At 50.4% G+C, this 17,813-nt stretch overlaps 3 protein-coding genes across 5 annotated transcripts; all 3 read right to left on the bottom strand.

The window, feature by feature from the left end:
• Positions 1-217: 217 nt before the first annotated feature.
• Positions 218-2,113, bottom strand: LOC6585093 (protein hold'em). The gene is made up of 3 exons (XM_002010697.4): positions 993-2,113; positions 777-933; positions 218-704 (listed from the first exon to the last, which is right to left on the bottom strand). Exons 1-3 carry the CDS (start codon positions 1,921-1,923, stop codon positions 317-319), a joined length of 1,476 nt encoding a protein of 491 aa, XP_002010733.3. The 5' UTR covers positions 1,924-2,113; the 3' UTR covers positions 218-316.
• Positions 2,114-2,215: 102 nt separating this feature from the next.
• On the bottom strand, positions 2,216-12,436 carry LOC6585092 (protein lava lamp). Of its 2 annotated transcripts, none has more exons than XM_032732599.2 (8): positions 12,240-12,436; positions 11,665-11,912; positions 11,529-11,600; positions 6,379-11,469; positions 3,277-6,019; positions 3,085-3,208; positions 2,771-3,021; positions 2,216-2,698 (listed from the first exon to the last, which is right to left on the bottom strand). In XM_032732599.2, the coding sequence occupies exons 2-8, from the start codon at positions 11,743-11,745 to the stop codon at positions 2,544-2,546; spliced, it is 8,517 nt and encodes a 2,838-aa protein (XP_032588490.1). In that variant the 5' UTR covers positions 11,746-11,912; positions 12,240-12,436; the 3' UTR covers positions 2,216-2,543. The 2 variants fall into 2 exon arrangements, with proteins under 2 accessions (XP_032588490.1, XP_032588491.1); XM_032732600.2 differs by having other exon boundaries at positions 11,665-11,764.
• Positions 12,437-12,720: 284 nt separating this feature from the next.
• On the bottom strand, positions 12,721-16,330 carry LOC6585090 (L-asparaginase). 2 transcript variants are annotated; one of them, XM_032732619.2, is made up of 5 exons: positions 16,283-16,330; positions 15,728-16,032; positions 14,739-14,974; positions 13,795-14,544; positions 12,721-13,726 (listed from the first exon to the last, which is right to left on the bottom strand). In XM_032732619.2, the coding sequence occupies exons 2-5, from the start codon at positions 15,957-15,959 to the stop codon at positions 12,998-13,000; spliced, it is 1,947 nt and encodes a 648-aa protein (XP_032588510.1). In that variant the 5' UTR covers positions 15,960-16,032; positions 16,283-16,330; the 3' UTR covers positions 12,721-12,997. The 2 variants fall into 2 exon arrangements, with proteins under 2 accessions (XP_032588510.1, XP_043867485.1); XM_044011550.1 differs by having other exon boundaries at positions 15,728-16,042; positions 16,283-16,298.
• Between the last annotated feature and the right edge of the window lie 1,483 nt (positions 16,331-17,813).

Raw genomic sequence — 17,813 nt, 5'->3', positions numbered from 1 at the left:
TAGTTTCTAATTATTCCCTAAAAAGGCTTTCAGAAACATGGTTTATAGTTCTACTTCTCAAAAAGCTTATAATATTTTTGTTTTATGTACATCTATTTAACAAATAATGTTAACTAACAGATAAATCTTCGACTCTAAATATAACAGCTTAAATATTAATCACAAAATTGAAGATATGAATAATAATGTTAATAATAATATATATCTAGTTAGATCTAGCGATATTTTCTTATATTTACTCAAAATAAGACACCAAATTTCATTTTAAAAACCCTTGGTTTAAAGTTATTCCATATTATAATAGCTCGATTTGTGTTTAAAAAACAGTTATCTTCTCTATAAGCCTATCCAGCTGAATCAGTTCCATGTCCACGATTATGACAGCCAGATCCTTGCGCATGGCCGTTGGCTTTCTGATTAGCAGCTTCACCTCGAAGTACTTTAAGAGGAAGCGCCATTTGAGCTCCGTTTTCCTACGCTCCGACAGCAGCTGGAAGGCATCCGCTTTCAAGCCCAGCAAGTGCTCAGCTACGCCTCCGCTCAGGCGTGTCTCGACCAGCGTGCCCGTCTGGTCAGACAGATGAACGTTGATGTTGAAGAAGTACTCGAAGCGGGGACCGCTGTAACATAACGAGAACTCCAGCAGGCAGCTTTCATTGTCGCAGTCGTTGCGGCTGTTCGGTATGAGGCGCTGGCAGGATTTGCTGCAGTTGCGTGAAAGGACAAGATCAAATCAAAGTAGATAATATAATCTTGGAGGATTGGGTACTACTTGCCATTTCTTGTGGATGCTGGTGGCCAGGCCATCGATGTCGAATTTGCTGACCATGGCATAGAGCACAGCCGTAAACTGATCGCTCGTCGCATCCTGGAGCTCGCCCTCGGCACGCGCATAGATCTGACGCACGCTCATCTGGGTCTGGATGTGCTCGGCTGATGGAGAAGAAGGCGAGCACTTATTTAATGTCATAATAAGAGTGGCCTCCACTCACCTGCTGGCAGCTGCTCCACATCGATTTGCGCGAACATATCGAAACTTTTGAGCGGAGTGCTGGCTGCGAATGCGAGCAGTGCCTGGCACTCGGCGCTCTGCGGCTGTGGCTGCTCGTAGATCAGCGTGCAGCTGGCATGGCTGAGCACTGGACAGCCGTAGAACTGCGAGTGCGACAGACGCACATCGATCAGATGCAGTATGGTCTTGCGTGGCTGCCAGTGTCGGGCGCGACGTATCCAATCCTTGTGCCAGAGCGTGAACACCATGCCATCTGCATAGCTGGTATCGATCACCACCAGTTCGAGGCACTGCAGCAGTCCGCTGCCGAGGCGAGCCACCTTCCTCTTCAGCTCTCGCACCGGACGCATCGTTGCCACTGCTACGAGCAGATCGACATAGACAGCTGGCCGTTGCTCCGCCCCTGGAGCGGCACAGCGCACATCCGAGAGCTTCAAGACAGCACTCAATGGCTTGTGGGACAGATGAATCAGCTGTAGTAGAGGTTGCACAACTGCCGCATCATCGACGCTGTGCTTCACTAGATGTCCCTGGCCCTCGTTCACGACCAGCGCATACGGCAAGGTGCCACGTGGGTGATAGCGCTGCTGCTCGTTGGTGCCGGGCTTATTGGGGGGCGCTATGGCCATCACTTTGGCGCCCACAATGTCCACCACATCACCAATTTGCAGCATATCCACATACTCATCCACGCAGGCTCTGCTGCCCCAGCATTTGCAGTTGGCTATGTCGCGCTTCGAGTCACGCAGAGTGAAGCTAATGACGCCTCGCTGCTCGCTGTTAATCTTGTCCAGAAATACATTTGCCTCCGACTTGGCTATGATTAGCGCCACAGTACTGAAGCTTGTCATTGTCGGCTGCATATCAGCCAAGTGGTAAGTGCGCTTGTTTCGGTATCCCGACTCGCTCATGACTAATAAATAATTAAATAACGGACTTATCTTATTTCCTTATATAGTGGATGCCCTAAGCAATCAAAAATTGTTAAAATCGCACGCAGTTATCCTGTTCAGCCGTTAAGTTTTAATTAATCTCAATGTCAAACATAGTGTACACACTGACTGCATAATCATCGTATTATCGATAGCTCATTAGCTTCAGTTGCCATCTCAAACGGCAATTGCAATTTACATGTCTTACGTTGCGTTAAATAACGTTATATGTTACACAAAGCAAAGGCCAAGGAATACTAATTTATTATTATTTACGTTCGTTTAATTTTATTTTTTGCTATTATTATTTAGTTTTTTCTCTTTTTTTTTTTTACAATTTTTACATATCTACAACATAAAACGTGGGCGTGTCCCTTGCATTGCTGCGACTACACAGTTCGGGAATAGCTTTTCCTTTTTGTTTTTTAATTTTTTTGTTTTTGTTTTAGGTTTCTCGGGGCTCGTTTTCGTTTTCATTCATGCAAGGTACATAATATTTATATAGAACTCTAATGCTAATCTAAGTCGATATTTATTGTTAAGCAACTTGCTAGATAGAGTCAACTAGGCGCAGCGCTGGCAAAGATCTTTGCCCACTGCTAATTGCTTGGCGATGAACGCGGCGAATGGGAAATCTGTTGCTGAACTGGTGACTGGGGAAGATTATGTGGTGTCTGCTGCGTCTCGTCCTCGTTCTTGTTGTTGCCTAATATCCAGTCCATAATTCCGTAAGGGGCGCGCTGCCCGGATTGAGCTGTTTATAACGATAAATATAAATATAAATTAATATATTGGGCTATCACTGCAAGCCTTGCGAGGCATTTACTTGAATCCATTTCGAGTGGCTGTTGCTGTTGCTGCTGCTGCTGCTGCTGCTGCTGGTTCTGCTGCTGTTGTGGCAGGTGCTGCTGCTGGTGTGCAGGTGGCGGAGAAGGAAGATTAGTTGTTGGAGCTGCGGCTGTTGGCGCTGTTTTCACCATGTCTCGCTGTAGCTGCATCATCTGCTGCAGACGCTGCTCGCGTTCATCAACAATGGCCTTGTCCTTGGAATGCTTCACCGTCTGCAGCTCGGCCAATCTGTGAAACAACACTTAGTTTAGTCGAATATCCATTTTAAGTATAATTCAGTTGAAATCTTACTTCTGCTTTAGATCACTGCTGCTGGCTGGTGTCGCCGCGGCAAGCTCTCCGCTGCCGCTGAGCTTGTTGGGGCTGGATGAGGAGGAGGCGGTGGCATTGGCGCTGCCAGATGCTGCTCCACCTGCTGCAGAAAGAGACATATCATAAATCATTATTATTATTCTATTATTCGAGTGGAGGTGTCACACTTACTGCGCTCGGCTTCCAGCTGGCGCAGCGTGTCCGAGAGCTTGAGCTGGAGATGATCGCGCTCCTCGAGCAACTGCACCAGCTCAACGATCATTTCCTCGACACGCATATCCCGCTGATGCAGCATCATCAATGCATAGTCCAGATCAGATCTCAGCACATATTCCGACTGTGGGTCCTGCCCAGCTGTGCCGCTTGCTCCAGCCACGGGGCCGCTGCCCAACGAGTTCTGCAACCGGAAGGGATCGTATTGCGAGGCGAGTCGCGCATACTCAGCGGAACGTATGGCCAGCTGTTCCTTCAACGTCACGATTTCCATTTCTTGTGTCTCCAGTGCGCTCTGCATCTTGGTCAACATCTCATTCGCGTCCTCCGTGGCGGGCAGTGGAGGTGGTTGTTGCTGTTGCTGCTCCTGTTGCACTGGCTGGGATGAGGCAGCCGCAGAAGCAGCCGCTGCAGATAGCTCTTCGATTTTCGCCTTGTATTCAGCCTCACGTTTCGCCAGATGCTCCTGCCATATTCTGGCTACTTCGCTGCATTTCTGCTCCACCAGTGCCTCCCATTGCATATTCAAGGCAGCGATGTCTGGCTGCTGTTGCTGCTGCTCTTGTGGCTGTGGCTGTGGTTGTGCCTGCTGCAGCAGCTCCAGTGATCTACGTAACTCGGTTATCTCAATGTTCTTCATATCCAGCTCCAATACAGTTTGCTTCATCTTGTCCTCGAGCTCCAGGCTGCTGAGCACATGATTGTTGAGGACGCGCAGTTCCTCCTCCATGTCGTTCTTCTCTCGCTGGTGCGCGGCGCTCTGCTGGCGCAGCTGTTCCAGTTCCTGCTGCACCTGTTCCAGCTGCTGCTGCAGCTGCGACTCCGCTTGATTGTCCGGCTGCTCCTTCGACGGTATGCTCTGCTGCTCCAGCTCGAGCTTGTCCTCCTGCAGCTGTTTGACCTGCATGCGCAGCATCTGCAGCTCCTGATTCTTGGTTAATATCTCTAGCACCAATTTCTCGGTCTGATCCTCACGCATTAGCTCCTCGATGCGTTGCTTGAGATGGACGATTTCGGACTCCTTTTCTTGCAGCAGCGCCATGCTCTCGTCACTGGGCGCACTCACTGCCACCGGCAGCTCCAGCTGCTTGGTTCTTAGCTCATCTAGCTGCATCTGCAGCTGCTGGCACTCCTGCTGCTTGGTCTTTAGCTCTTCTAGTTGCTGTTGCAGCGGCTGGCACTCCTGCTGCTTGGCTTTAAGCTCCTCCAGTTGCTGTTGCAGCTGTTGGTAGTCATGTTGCTTGGTCTTCAGCTCCTCCAGTTGCTGTTGCAGCTGTTGGTAGTCATGTTGCTTGGATTTTAGCTCCTCCAGTTGCTGTTGCAGTTGCTGGCATTCTTGCTGCTTGGTCCTCAGCTCCTCCAGTTGCTGTTGCAGCTGCTGATACTTCTGCTGTGACTGCTCCATTTGCTGTTTAAGTTGCTCCGCCTCCTGGTTACGCGCATCGAGTTGCGCTTGCAGTCGCTCCCGCTCTTGCTGGGCTTGCTCTTTCTCCTGTCGGAGCTGGGCCATCAGCTCCTGGCATTCGTTATTAAGATCTTGGTTCTCTGCCATCAGATTCTCGATTCGGGCCTGCGCTGCCTCATCGCCTGGCTGCGCTGTGGGCGTGGCAGCAGCACTTGCTCCCTCGCCCCAGCTTTCTAGCTGCTGCAGCTTGTCCTGTAGCTCGCGTATGCGCGTCTGATACATGTGCACATCCATGTCCTGCCGCTCCTTCAGCTCGGCCATGCGTTCATTGCCTGCAGTCAAGACATCGATGCGCTTCAATAGCTTCTCCTTTTCCAGCGTCTGCTGTTGTAGCAGTTCCTCGGCCTTAGCTTGGCGCGCCTCCTGTAGCTGCAGTTGAAGCTTCAGTTCGTCCATGATGGCGCTGTCCAAATCATTGTTATTCGCATGGCGCGCTTGCTCCTGCTGCTCCTTGATGCGATACTCCTTGACGCACTTCATCAACTTGGCCGTTTTCGTTTGCAGTTTCGCCTTCTGGCTCTCCAGCTCCTCGATGCGAGTTAGCAGCGCTGCTGTTTCATCTGTCAGCTGCTGCTCTTTGTCAGCATTGGCCCACGGATCCTCGTCCACATCAACACCCCAGTCGCTTGTCAGAGGCGGTTGTTGTTGTTGTTGCTGCTGCTGTAGTTTCTGTTGCTGCTCCTGCTCTGGATGGCAAATATATGCCTTCTTTGGTATGATGAGCTGCTCCTCAACGGGCTCCGTTTGCGGAAGACCCAGATCCAGGCTGCTGACAGCTGCATCTGTTACCGTTTCGTTGCCAAAGAACATATCCAGCGAAGGAGCTGCCGTCGTTGGGGCCACAGCTGGCTGTATTAGCGCCTCAACGGCTGCTACACGCTCACGCTCTTCTGCGGCAGCATGTAGCTGCGCAAGCTCCTGTTCGCGTTCGGCCAGCAGACGCTCCAGTTGGGCGCGTCGCTCCTCATGCTCGGCAAGCGCCTGATTGCGTGCCAGCAATTTCGTCTCTAGCTCCTTGGCATGTTTCTCCAGATCAGAAACATTACGCTGCAGATCCTCAATCGTTGGTTCTCCTCCACTCGACTCAACATTGGCCACTGGCTGCGCTTGGGGCAAGCTCATACCCAGATTCTGTGAGGTCATCCTCAGCGGTTGGGCGACAATCTCATCGAAAGGCGAGGGCGCAGCTGCCGCATCGCCGCCAAAGAACATGGCAGGCGCTGGCAATGGCGGATTCTGCAAAAAAAAAAATAGTGAATGTGTTTATTGTTAGTTTTATGAGATTCGTTGGTAAAATTCAAATAAACCTCGACTCAGCCGGTACATAAAGTTATCGATAAGTGTCTGCTTTTATTGAACTACAATGAACTTGCAATTCAGAAACATAGTTCCAGCAGTGCTGGAGTTCACTTTGCTAATTCATCGGAACTGGAGCCGATGCCGATAGTGAGTGATATCGATAGCATAGTATGGAAGTGCAATTCGAATTCAAATTTACTTTAAGCAAATCTTTAAATAATGCTGGCTGATTTTTGTTGGAACTGGGTAGAAGCTGTGTTTAATCTCTTTTTTAGTTCGTGTTCGGTGCTACATACCTGTTCCTGTCTTTGAGTGGGTTGCATCATGCCCGACCATGCCATCCAATCGTCCGTGGCTGTTGCTTGCGACTGGAAGCTGGCTGGAGCAGGAATTGGAGCTGAGGCCGCTTGCTGGCGTGCCACCTGCTCGATCTGTTCGTCAAGACGAGCCTGTAGCTGCTGGCGTGCCAGCTGCTCGGCCTGTTCGTCGAGACGACCCTGCAGCTCCACCAGCTGCTCGGTAAGTCGCTTGTTCTCGTTCTCAATGTAGACCTGATCGTCCGTTTGGTTCTGCCCCAGGGTGTCTAGCTCGGCGATTTGCTGCTGCAGCGCCTGCAGCTCCTGATTGTGATTGGCGCAGAGTGAGTCGATTTGGGAGCGCAGATTGTCCATTTCCGTTTTGTCCTGTATGACCTGCATGCGCAGCTCCTGCAACTCGAGCACATCCTGCTCGGCGCTGTCTTGTTGCATGCGCAGCATGACCGCCTCCCGGCTGAGCGCAGCACGCTCGCGCTCCACGTCGGCCAGCTCGTCGTTCAGCCGTGCCAGCTCCTCGGTGCGTGCCTGCAGCTGTTCTTCGGATCGCTCCAACTGTTGGGTCAGTTCACGCGTCTGCATGGCGGCGCGTTGCATGTGCGCATTCATATCACACTCCAGCTCATCTAGCTCGGTGGCCTTCGCCGCAAGCTTGGCATCGAAGACCTGGCGTTGGTGCTCCAGCTCTATGTTGCGCGCGTGCAGCTGTGTCCGCAGCTCGAGTATATGCTGTTCGTTGTTGTTGGTCTGATGCTCCCGCTGTGCCTGGGCCTGCTGGGCCTCTTGCTTGTACCGCAGCAGCATCGTCTCGTGGGTGGTCTGCAGCGAGACCAGTAGCTCGCGCGACTCGTCCGCCTCGCTGCGCAGCATCTTGATTTGCCTGTTCTGGACCAGCTCCCGTTCCATCAACTGTTTCACACGCTCGTTAAGCTGCGATTCCACCTCCGCCCGCTGGGCATGCGCCTCGCGCACTTGCTGCTCAAGCAGTTCAATCTGCTCCTTGGCACTGGCCTCATGTGCACGCAGTGATGCGGTCTGATCCTCGAGAGTCACACACTTCGATTGCAGCTCAGATATTTGTGCCTCCAGCGATTCTATGTAGGATTGATCCTGCTGCAGCTTGGCTTGAATGCCTTCGTGGATGGTTTCCAGGCGACCGATCGTTTGCTCAAAGTTCACCTTCTCTTCGGCCATCTTGGCGTTCTGCGCCCGCAGCTGCTCAAGCTCCTTCAACTGCTGTGCATGTTCCTTTTCCTTCTCCTGCTCCTCCTCCTCGGGCTGTGCCTGAAGCTGAGCACGGAGCTCGGCCAGCTCGCGCTGCAGACTCAATATGGTGGCATTGCGATGCTTGATGACCTCTTTGGATTTATCAAACTTCAAGGACTTCACCTCCAACTGGCGACGCAACTCTTCTGCGGAGCCCTGCTCCGCCAACGCCATCTCCAGCTTGTAGCTTTCCTGGCGCAGCGCTGTATTCGCGTGAACTGTATTCTGCAGCTCGACCTGCAGGCGTTCCACTTCCTCCTTGAGCTTGGACAGGCCGGCTAGCTTGGACTGCTGCTTGGCCAGCTGCTCGTGCAGACGAACATTGTCCTCCTTCAGCTGATCCATGTCATGCAGCTGCTGCTGCTGCTCCTGGAACTGTTGCTGCTGTTCCTGCAACTGCTGTTGCTGCTCCTGGAGCTGATGTTGCTGCTCCTGGAACTGCTGTTGCTGCTCCTGCAGCTCCGTCACAGTGGCCCGCTCGCGCTGCAGCTGCTGCTCCAGCTCCGCTTGCTCGGCCGTGCGCTTCTTCAGGCTCAGGGCGTACTTCTTGAGCTTCTCGCGCAGCTCCTTGTTGCGTTGCTCGCTCGCTTCCAGCTCCTTCTGGCACTGCTGCAGCTCCAGCAGCTTCATGTTCGTCTCGTACTCGCTCTCGCTGTAGCTCTCGATCAGCTGCTGCTTTTGCTCGGCGACCAGGGCCTGCAGTATGCGCTGCTCCCCCTCCAGGGTCTCGATGCGGGACTGGAGCTCACGTCTCAGACGCTGCTGCTGCTCCATGTGCTTCTCGTGCGCCATTTCGCTGTTGTTCAGCGACTGATCGAAGCGTTCCGCCTGCAGCTGCAGCTGCACCAGCTCAGCACTCTGGCTGGCTATCAGCTGCAGATGCTCCGCCTCGCTGGCACGCAGTTCCGCTATCACAGACTCCAGCTGTGTCACCTGCTGTTGCTCCTCCTCCACGCGAGCCCGCAGCTCAGCTATCAAGGCGTCTCGCTCGCGCTCCTTTTCCTGCTCACGCTCGCGTTCCCTTGCCCTCTCCTGCTGCTCCTCCTCGTCTACCTGGCCAATGGCCAGCTGCTTGCCCGTCTCCGGCGGGTCGCAGCTTTCGCGTAGCTCCTCGAGCTCCGCTTGAAGCGTAGCCAGCGTCGCCTTCAGCTCGGCATTCTGTGCCGTCAGCTGCTCGTATTCCGCCAAAGCTTTGCCATTGGGCGCGGTGACAGCGACAACTGTTTCCACCACGGTGACCGTCTCCACTGCGGTGCTCGCCTCCTTCACCTTCTGCAGCAGCTCCGTCAGCTGGACGTGCACATTCTTCGCCTCCTTGGCCAGCTTCTTGGACACATTCAGTTTGGCATTGCGATCGTTGGCCTTGCGATAGGCCTCCAGCTCCGAGCTGAGCTTCGAGAGCGAGCGCTCGCACTTGTCGAAGAGCGCGGCGCCACCCTCGCCACAGTCCAGGGCAGCGACCACCTCTGAGGAGCGCTGCATGGAGCTGAGCTCCTGGGAGAGGTTCGATTTATCGCTGAGCTGCAGCGACAGCTGTTGCTTGTCCCGCTGCAGTTCCTCCAGTTGGGCCTGCAGCGCTGCGCTCTCCGTCTGCAGCTGCTCCTTGGCGAGCTTCAGCTCCGTTTGGAGTGTCGTCTTCTCCGTTTCCAGCTGCTCCTGTATGAGCTTCAGTTCCGTTTGGAGCGTCGTCTTCTCCGCCTCCAGCTGCTCCAGCTTCAGTTCGGTCTCCTGAGTCGTCTTCACCTCCTGCTGTTGCTCCTCGGCAAGCTTTAGCTGCGATTGCAGTGCCGCATTCTCTGCCTGCAGTTGCTCCATCTTGGCCAGCACCTCTCGTCGCTCGTTGGTGAAGAGCTCAATCTTCTGCAGCAGCTCGTCGTTCTCGTTGCGCAACTGGGCGAGATTCTCGTTGACCTCTAGCTCAGGCACAGCCAGATCCGTTTGTGTGAGCTCGCTCACAAAGCTGGGCAGCACGGCGGGTGCAGTGGGTTGCTTGGTGTTGCTGCCGCTGGCCTGGTCTCCCTCCGGTTCCGCTTCGCCCTCGCTGCCTGGCCTCTGGCTAAAGCGCCGCTCAGTGGGTCGCTCTACGATCTCGATGGACTCAGCCGAGCTGGAGGAGCTCAACTTCTCCAGCTTATCGAGCAGCTCCATGTTCTCGTTGATGTAGTGCGTCAGCTTCTTGTCCAGGGCCTCCTTCTCGGCCTGCAGCTTTTGCAGCTGCTTCTGCTGCTCGACTGCCTCCGACTCCAGCTGTTGCACGCGCTGCGACAATTGCTCCTCCAGCTGCACCTCGCTCAGCTCCGACTCAACGCGAGCTGTTTCGCTGCCCAGTTGCAAGGCTTCCAGTGCTTGTTGCAGCTCCTCCTTCTGCTCCTCCAGCAGTCGAATGGCTTCTGTCTGGCCAGCGGATGGGGTTGGCTTGCTAGCTTGCTGTTGCTGTTGCTCCTGGGCCGCATCCTCTTCGACATGGGCCAGTTGCCATTGGCCCTTCTCATCCTCTAGCACTGTGATGCGCTGCTGCAGCTGCTCGTTCTCGGCGGTAATCCGGGCCAGCTCCTGTTGGGTATCCAGGCTCTGCAGCTTCTGCAGCTGCTTCTCCGCCTGCTTGCATTTGAGCTTTAGCTTGATGTTGCTCTTGTTGCACTCGTCCAGCTTCTGCTTGAGCTGTTGCAGCTGCGCCTGCAGCTGTTCGTTGCCATCGCTGGCGTCCTCGTCTAGGAAGATGGGCTTGCTCTTGACGCTCTGAGCGAGCTTCTCCTCGAGCACGCGCAGATTCACGTTGAGCACATTCAGCTCGGTGGTCTTCTCCGCCAGCTGTTCGTTTTGCAGGGCAATGGTGGCCTCGAGCTCAGATACTCTGAGGGCATCCGGTTCCAGCTTTGGCGTCTGCTCCTCCTTGCTGTCGCGTAGCTCCTGCAATTCTTTCTCCAGTTCCTGCAGCTGCTTGGCCAGCTCCACATTCACCTGGGCGTCCGTGGAGACCAGCGCTGCCGCCTCGGCCGCTGCTTGGTTAGCCTGCTGCTCCAGCAGCTGTTCCCTGGCGCTGTGGAGCTCTAGTCGTAGTGCTTCCAGCATTTCGCTGCTATTCTCTAGCTCCGCATTGCGTTCGCGCAGCTGCTCGATCTCTGCGTGCAATCGTGTATTCTCCTGTTCCTGCAGGAGTCGTTGGCTGTCCACCTGTTCGCTCTGCTGCGCCAGCGTCGCCTCCAGCTGTTGGATCTGCTCTTCGCGCCGTGTCAACTCGTTGCGCAGATCGTTCAGCTCCTGCTGTAACTCCTGCTCCTTGCGGTTCTGCTTCATCTCAATGAGGCGCATCTTATTTTTCAGCTGCTTGAGGCGCCCCTCTTCGCTCGGCTGCTGTTGCAACTGCTGCTGCATCTGTAGCTGCAGATCTGCTGCGGACCAATGCCTGGAAACAGGCGCCGCTGTGGCCGGCGCACGCAGATCGCTCATGGAGGAGCCCAGATCGATGCTCTGCCGCATGCCCGATTTCACCGACTGCAGCGATTTGGCCATGTCGCGTTTGCGCTGCTCGAGGAGCGCACGATTTTGCTCGGTGCGCTGGTTCAGCATTTGCAACTTCTCGCTGCCCGAGACATCTTTAGTGGGTGTGGCCAGCGGTGTGGACGAGTCCTGTGAGGGCAGCTCGTGCAGCAGCACTTGAGGCGAATCGGGATTGCGCACCTTCAATGTGGACAGCCGCTGGCCCAGCGATTGGAGCGATTCCATCGAATCGCTTATGCTGGGCTTGCCCCGACTGCCATCCTCGGATTTGCGCAAGGCACGCTCACGCAGCGCCGTGAGACGTTCCTATCACGAATTGGACACAGATTAATCTCTCAATTAACATGGGGCTATGCAAGACTTACCTGATGCTTGAACAGATTCTCGCGCAGGCTATCCAGTCGCCCCTTCCCACCAGTGCCACCAGCGGACACATGCTGCAAAAGCGAATCGCAGGCCAAGTTAGCTGGAGACGGAGTTTGCTATGCGAGCGCAGCTTACCTGAGTCAGTGAAACGTCTGTGGAGCTGCTCTCCTCCTCAGGCTCATTGGGCGGCATGTGCTCGGACATTTGCCCGGACATGATAAACAAATTCAACTACCTAAACACGTTTACAATAAAATTAGCAAAAAAAAAAAGGAAAAACAAAAAAAAAAAAGAAGAGGAAGCACTGGCTATCTCCGGAATGGATATATCCAATGTCGTCGCGAGTGTTTCGTGATGTTCGTGCTGCTAACTATCGACATTGACTGAAATGGTAAAAGGACGTATTCCCTAAATTAATCCAAAATATTTAAGACAAGTTTGGGGGGCTCTCGCGTTTGAAATTTTGGACAGATTTCGTGGCACTGACGTGTGCACTTCTTAGGTGTGTGCGTGTGCGTGTGCGTGTATGTGTGTGTGTTTGTGTGCGTGTGCCTCAGTGTGTGTACGTCTGTAGACAAAACAGTTTTGCAAACGTCTTCAAACACGCACACACATATAAGGACACACACTCACGCTCCCATCGCAATTTACAAGGGGAAAGCGATTTTTTTAGCACAATTTATGGAAAATTTCATTGAAAAACTATTTACCAATTATCATTAAGCAATGCTAACAAAAAGAAACTTGAACACCAGGGCTCTACAATCGTTCTACTGCCCTAGTTTGGCAATCGCAGGGCCGTTCTTGTCGTAGACGCGATAGTATCGATTGGGAATGGTCCAAACTAATCGGCCGCAAATGTAATGTAAAAATATAATTTTTGAAATATAATTTTTGAAATATAATTTTTATATGTGTTGACTTACGTGACCAGTTTATCTGATTATGAATATTCTATGTTGATATTGTTTCAGTTGTTCACTGCCCTACAGCCTACTTGATTAAGGTATGGGCATTCAAAAAAGTTTTCTTAGTTTTTATTTGTATATATTGCTAAAATGTGAACATGAAGAAATTTATAGCCCAACTCTAATATCATTTATCAACAAAATTATGAATAAGTTCATAATAATGAATGAATTATTATGATGAACTGTTAATCATATGTATCGATTCAGTAATTCAAAATGATTTTTTTTATCGAAACTATCGAGATTTTCTTTATTCATAACCGTTAAGTTCAAGTGCATAAGAATTCGAGCTCAAATACATAAAACTGTGTATAAAATTCATTAGTGGAAAAAACTAGTTAGCAACAATATAGGCTAGACTAGATTTGTCTAGGTGCGCACAACACAAGCGATTTAGTTATATGTATATGTATGTGCATACATACATGCATACACAGGTGTGAATATAGCAACTTTAAGTAATAACCATGAGCAGCAACTGCCGGAAGAGCACATTGTTAAGTATCCGGCTCCGGCTCCGTCTCGTTGGGCGTTAGAAGACGCACAACCTCGGAATGGCCGCCACGTGTGGCATAGTCCAACGGTGTCAGCCCAATCATATCCTTCAACTCTGCTCTCTCCGTATTTTCCAGAAGGTACTTCACCACATTCACATTGCCATGGAGCGCAGCCACATGCAATGCTGTGCGTCCCGAGGGATCCGGCAAACTTAAATCGGCACCGGCCAGCTGATAGGATTGCAGGCGACGCAGTGCACCACGAGCTGCAGCGGCGCACAGCTGTTCGCCCACGGCACGCGAGGATCCAGTCAAGTGGGCGCCACAACTGATGAGCAACTGAATGATCTCTGCATTGTCCGTCGCGATGGCCTCCTGCAAGGCCGTGCGCTCGCACAGATCCCGCTTGTGCACCGAGACGCCGTTCTGCAGCAGGAACCGCACAATGGCCACGTTGCCCAGCTGGCAGGCGAGATGGAGCGCCGTGCGCTGGTCATGATTGGTGCCAGAGAGATTTGCGCCATAGGCTTTCAGATTCGTCAGCTTCTTGATGTTGCCCTCCATGACGGCCGCATTGATCATGGCCGGGAAGAGCGTGTTGCCCAGTTGATTGAGCTCCTGCGGCGACGACAGATGCAGCGAACGAGCCACTGCATCGACCAGGTCGTAGTCCTTCATTGCATGCGCGCCCATGGAAGTCAGCTCGCCGCGCAGATTCGACTGCATCATCTGGACAAGGCATAGATTGTAATTTATATCAGGATTTCCTAGCATAGTTAGCTTCTCTGTTAACCCACCTGCTTCTTCACCTCGAGCGACCACTCGGATTTGCCTATCACGTAGGCCAGCTTGGTGAGCGCCGCCTCCGGTGTCATATCGTATCCGGGTATGACGCCCACATCGAACAGCACCTTGCCGGTGTCATAGATCTCGGCCACCGAGCCATTCGGGCACTGGGTGCAGTTGATGATGATGACGCCACGAGCGGCGGCCGCTTTCAGTTCGTCGATCAGATCCTTGCGATTCGATGGTACATTGCCAGAGCCAAAGGACTGCATCACCACGCCGCGCATCGGCGGCGCCAAGAAGGCGCGAAACGTGGCCAGCGAAATGCTGGGAAAGATGCGCAACAAGCCGACATTCTCGTCCAGCTGCGAGTGCACGCAGAAACGCTCCACGGTGCACGGCCGGAAGATCAGGCGATAGTCCACGTTCACATTGATGCCGATCTGCGCCAACGGCGGCACATTGGGTGAATCGAACGCATCCAGCGAGTTGGAGCTAACCTTCACAGTGCGGTTGCCGCGCATCAGCTTGTTCCCAAAGAAGATGCACACCTCCGGTATCACATAGTTGCCGGCAATGATCAGCGCCGAGGTGAAGTTATCCTTGCCATCCGTTCGAGTCTCGAAGATCGGCAGCTGGCTGCCCGTTATGATCACCGTCTTGCCCAGGTTCTCCAGCATGAACGACAGAGCCGAGGCCGTGTACGAGAGCGTGTCTGTGCCATGGAGCACCACGAAGCCGTCGAAGAACTCGTACGATTGCTACAGAGGGATAAATGGAGCGTTATTAAAGAGCAAGCAAGAGAGGGGGACATTGCAGGAGGGAGAGGGAGAAAGAGACATTGAGAATGTGTCTGTGTTTGTTCTCTATGCTTCTATTCCCTCATATACATATCTCTCTCTCTCTCTCTCTCTCTCTCTCCATCTCATCTTAGCCTTCTCTTTTCATTTCTCACGTGAATATCCTTGGCAATGCGCGCCCAGTCATCCATGGTCATATTGCTGGAGTCGAGCAGCGGCGAATATTCCGTCACCTGGTAGACGATTCTCCTCGCCTCGCCCTGAACGTAGGGCAGCACCAGCGGCCCCATGGAGGCGCCAGCGCCAAAGTGTCGCTGCGCATAATCCTCATCGTGAATATTCGGATATTTGCGGATAAGACGAACCAAAGCGTTCGGAATGGGCGCCAAGACTGAAAGAATCAAACTAGGCTTTCAATTTGGAAAGCGAAGAATAGTGAAAGAAAGAGAGAGAGAGAGAGAGAGAGAGAGGGAGAAGGAGAGGGTGGAAAATGGAAATTGAAAAGAAAGAGAGGAAGCAGTCTATGTGAAGGGGAAGGAGAATGAAAAATGGAAGATTTATTAAATTCTGCTGAAGCGTAGATTAGAAGAAAGAGAAGAATATGAAGAATAGGAAATGGATATATGGAGACTGCGAGCTAGAGAAACTCAGTTGAGAAATTATATGGAAATGAAGATGAAAAGATAGAGAAGAATGAGATAACTACATGATGGAGACTGAAAGATGAAATGCGGAATCTCAATGGAGGTTGAAAGTAAGATAAGACACTAATTTAGATATAGAAATGATAATGAAACAAGAGATTAAAGGGAAGAGTGGGAAATGATGAGATAAAGATGAAATTTGATGAGCATGGCATAGAATTGGAACTAGGGAAAGCAAAGATGAGAAGTAGATCGGCATAGGATTGGAGTATATGGGAACTTAAGATGCGGAGGATATCGGGGTGTAGGCATTATTTCCATATGCAAATGGAAGATTGGAAAATACAGAAATGAAAAATAGGGAGGAAGAATTGAAGATGAAGTTGGGGATCCGTTGGGTAAGTAATCGAGTCATTATTTCAATATGATGATTGGAAGAGACACAAACTAAAGATGAGAAGCACATAGAAAGGAAGTGTTGGATCCATTGGGATAATTACCATTCCGTTCGTTGCGCATCATTCCGATGGTGCCGCCCGTATAGATGACGCGAACGTGTGCCTCCTTCGAGGCGGACGGAATCAGGAGACTGTCGCCGCTCACGTTGCGACGCATTGCCAGCGGCTGCATTGTGGGTGATGGGAGCACCGTCTCGCTGGGCTTTTGTTTTATATCGATTGCTGGCGCTCGGACCTGTAGGTGGCCGTCGGTTTCATCGCCGTTGGAGCACATTATCAATGTCAAAAGGTTGCCCGTTCGATTTGCCGGTTACTGTGAATTCGACGACTAATCGCTGCGCAGTGTTCTATGTTTACCTCGAATTAATAATAATATAAAAATATTACGTGCTATATTACAAACCGGGCAATGTTTATGCATCTACATACATATATATATATATATATATATATATATATATATATATATGTTTGTTTGTTTAACCAATTTGTCATCAAGCAAACGGCATTCGCCTTTTGGGTTCTTATTAATTTCAGTAGTCATGCCAATTAAAAAGTTATATCTTATCCCGATAACGGCACATATCATTCACAAACCTATATTTATTTAAATGCATATCTACTCCCAACGTGCTTATATGTACATATATAGAAAAATATATCTGTGCTCTTGTGTGTGTGCGTGTGTGTACATTAAACTTGAGTCTTACAGTTGAACAGCTGTTGACCTCACGGTCTGGCAGCGCTGTAATGCTCAGTGTGGCCTGACTAACATATTGAGATGGTGCGCAACTTGACTAGCTGCTTGTAGACTGGAATATGCTTGGAATGTGGTCAAAAAGCGCCGATTGGAATTGGAATTTTATACGAAATGTAACGGCTTTCATAACGGGCCACGGAGACTAACAATATTGCTTTCGCATATTTAAAAATTCATGTGTGAATAAATAAATAAATACACATGTAAATATATTGATAGATAAATTTGGATTATGAGCTCATACAAATTTTAAGCAATCTTCTTCCGAATAGCATAAAATGTTTACACTTAGCATAGGAAAATATTAGCTCTCCAAAATACACTGTTACTCGTGCTAAAACTCTGGAGCATAGCCACCATAGAGTAGGGGTGTCCAAGAAATATGAAAATTTTACTCTTTATGTACTGTAAAGCAAATCAGAAATGATTTATTTTATAAAATAAGCTTGGTTTTTTTTTTTTTTTTTTTTTTTTTATTTTATTTTTATTTATTATCTACTGCGTAAGACTTTTTACTCTATTAGAGTAACTGATCATGAAATTGTATCTTGGACAATTCTTTAAAATTGGCCCATTGTCAGCACTTCAGCATTTTGATAAACAACTTTGGTAAATTCAATTCAAAGTAAAATCGACAATTTTATTTTTCATATTGCCCATCCCTAATTGCTGCTGCTGCTCCTGTAGTTGCAGCATCTTATAACAATTTTAGCAATGGCTATTATCGGCAACTGCAACCAGGCAGCTGAATGTCCACCTCGTGCTCAGCCACACCAAGATGTTGTAGTTATTTTTGTTGTTGGATTAATAAAACTGAGGCTTGGGTAAGCTATTACGATGAGTCTGAAGCGCATTAGCCTTCAATTAATTTGGTAAGCTGTGAGCAGCTGCTGTCCATGTGCTCTGTTTTTCTAAGCTGCAAAAATAGCTCAAAAACTTTCAATAAAAATAATAAAAGAATAAGCATTTAAAAACAATTCAATTTTGCTCACATTAGTAAAAACAAATCACGTTTTTATCAAGGATATTGATTGCTTTTCTTTTTGTTGTTGCATTAAGCCTTATCGATGTCTACATATCGATAACATATCAGCTTAACACTGATCTCCAATGCTTTGTACTATCTCTGTCTCGCTCAACTTTCTTTCACTTTATCGTTTACTTACCCTGTTGCAATGGCAGCGATTTCCGTTATGTTTGCTTGATAAACTTTGTTACTTTATTTTTGAAGCGTCTTGAAGTGCGGGTGGCTCGCTGTAAAATACGCTCGTTTGCACCTCAAGTGGCAATCATTTGCCTGGTAACCCAACCCACTAACCACCCAGACGACATTCACACAAGCCCAACCAGCTTGCCACAGGCGACATT

This window comes from Drosophila mojavensis, unplaced genomic scaffold (assembly GCF_018153725.1).
Source record: "Drosophila mojavensis isolate 15081-1352.22 unplaced genomic scaffold, ASM1815372v1 contig_136, whole genome shotgun sequence".
Classification (NCBI taxonomy): Eukaryota; Metazoa; Arthropoda; class Insecta; order Diptera; family Drosophilidae; genus Drosophila; species Drosophila mojavensis.
This window is presented reverse-complemented; position numbering and strand designations above follow the sequence as displayed.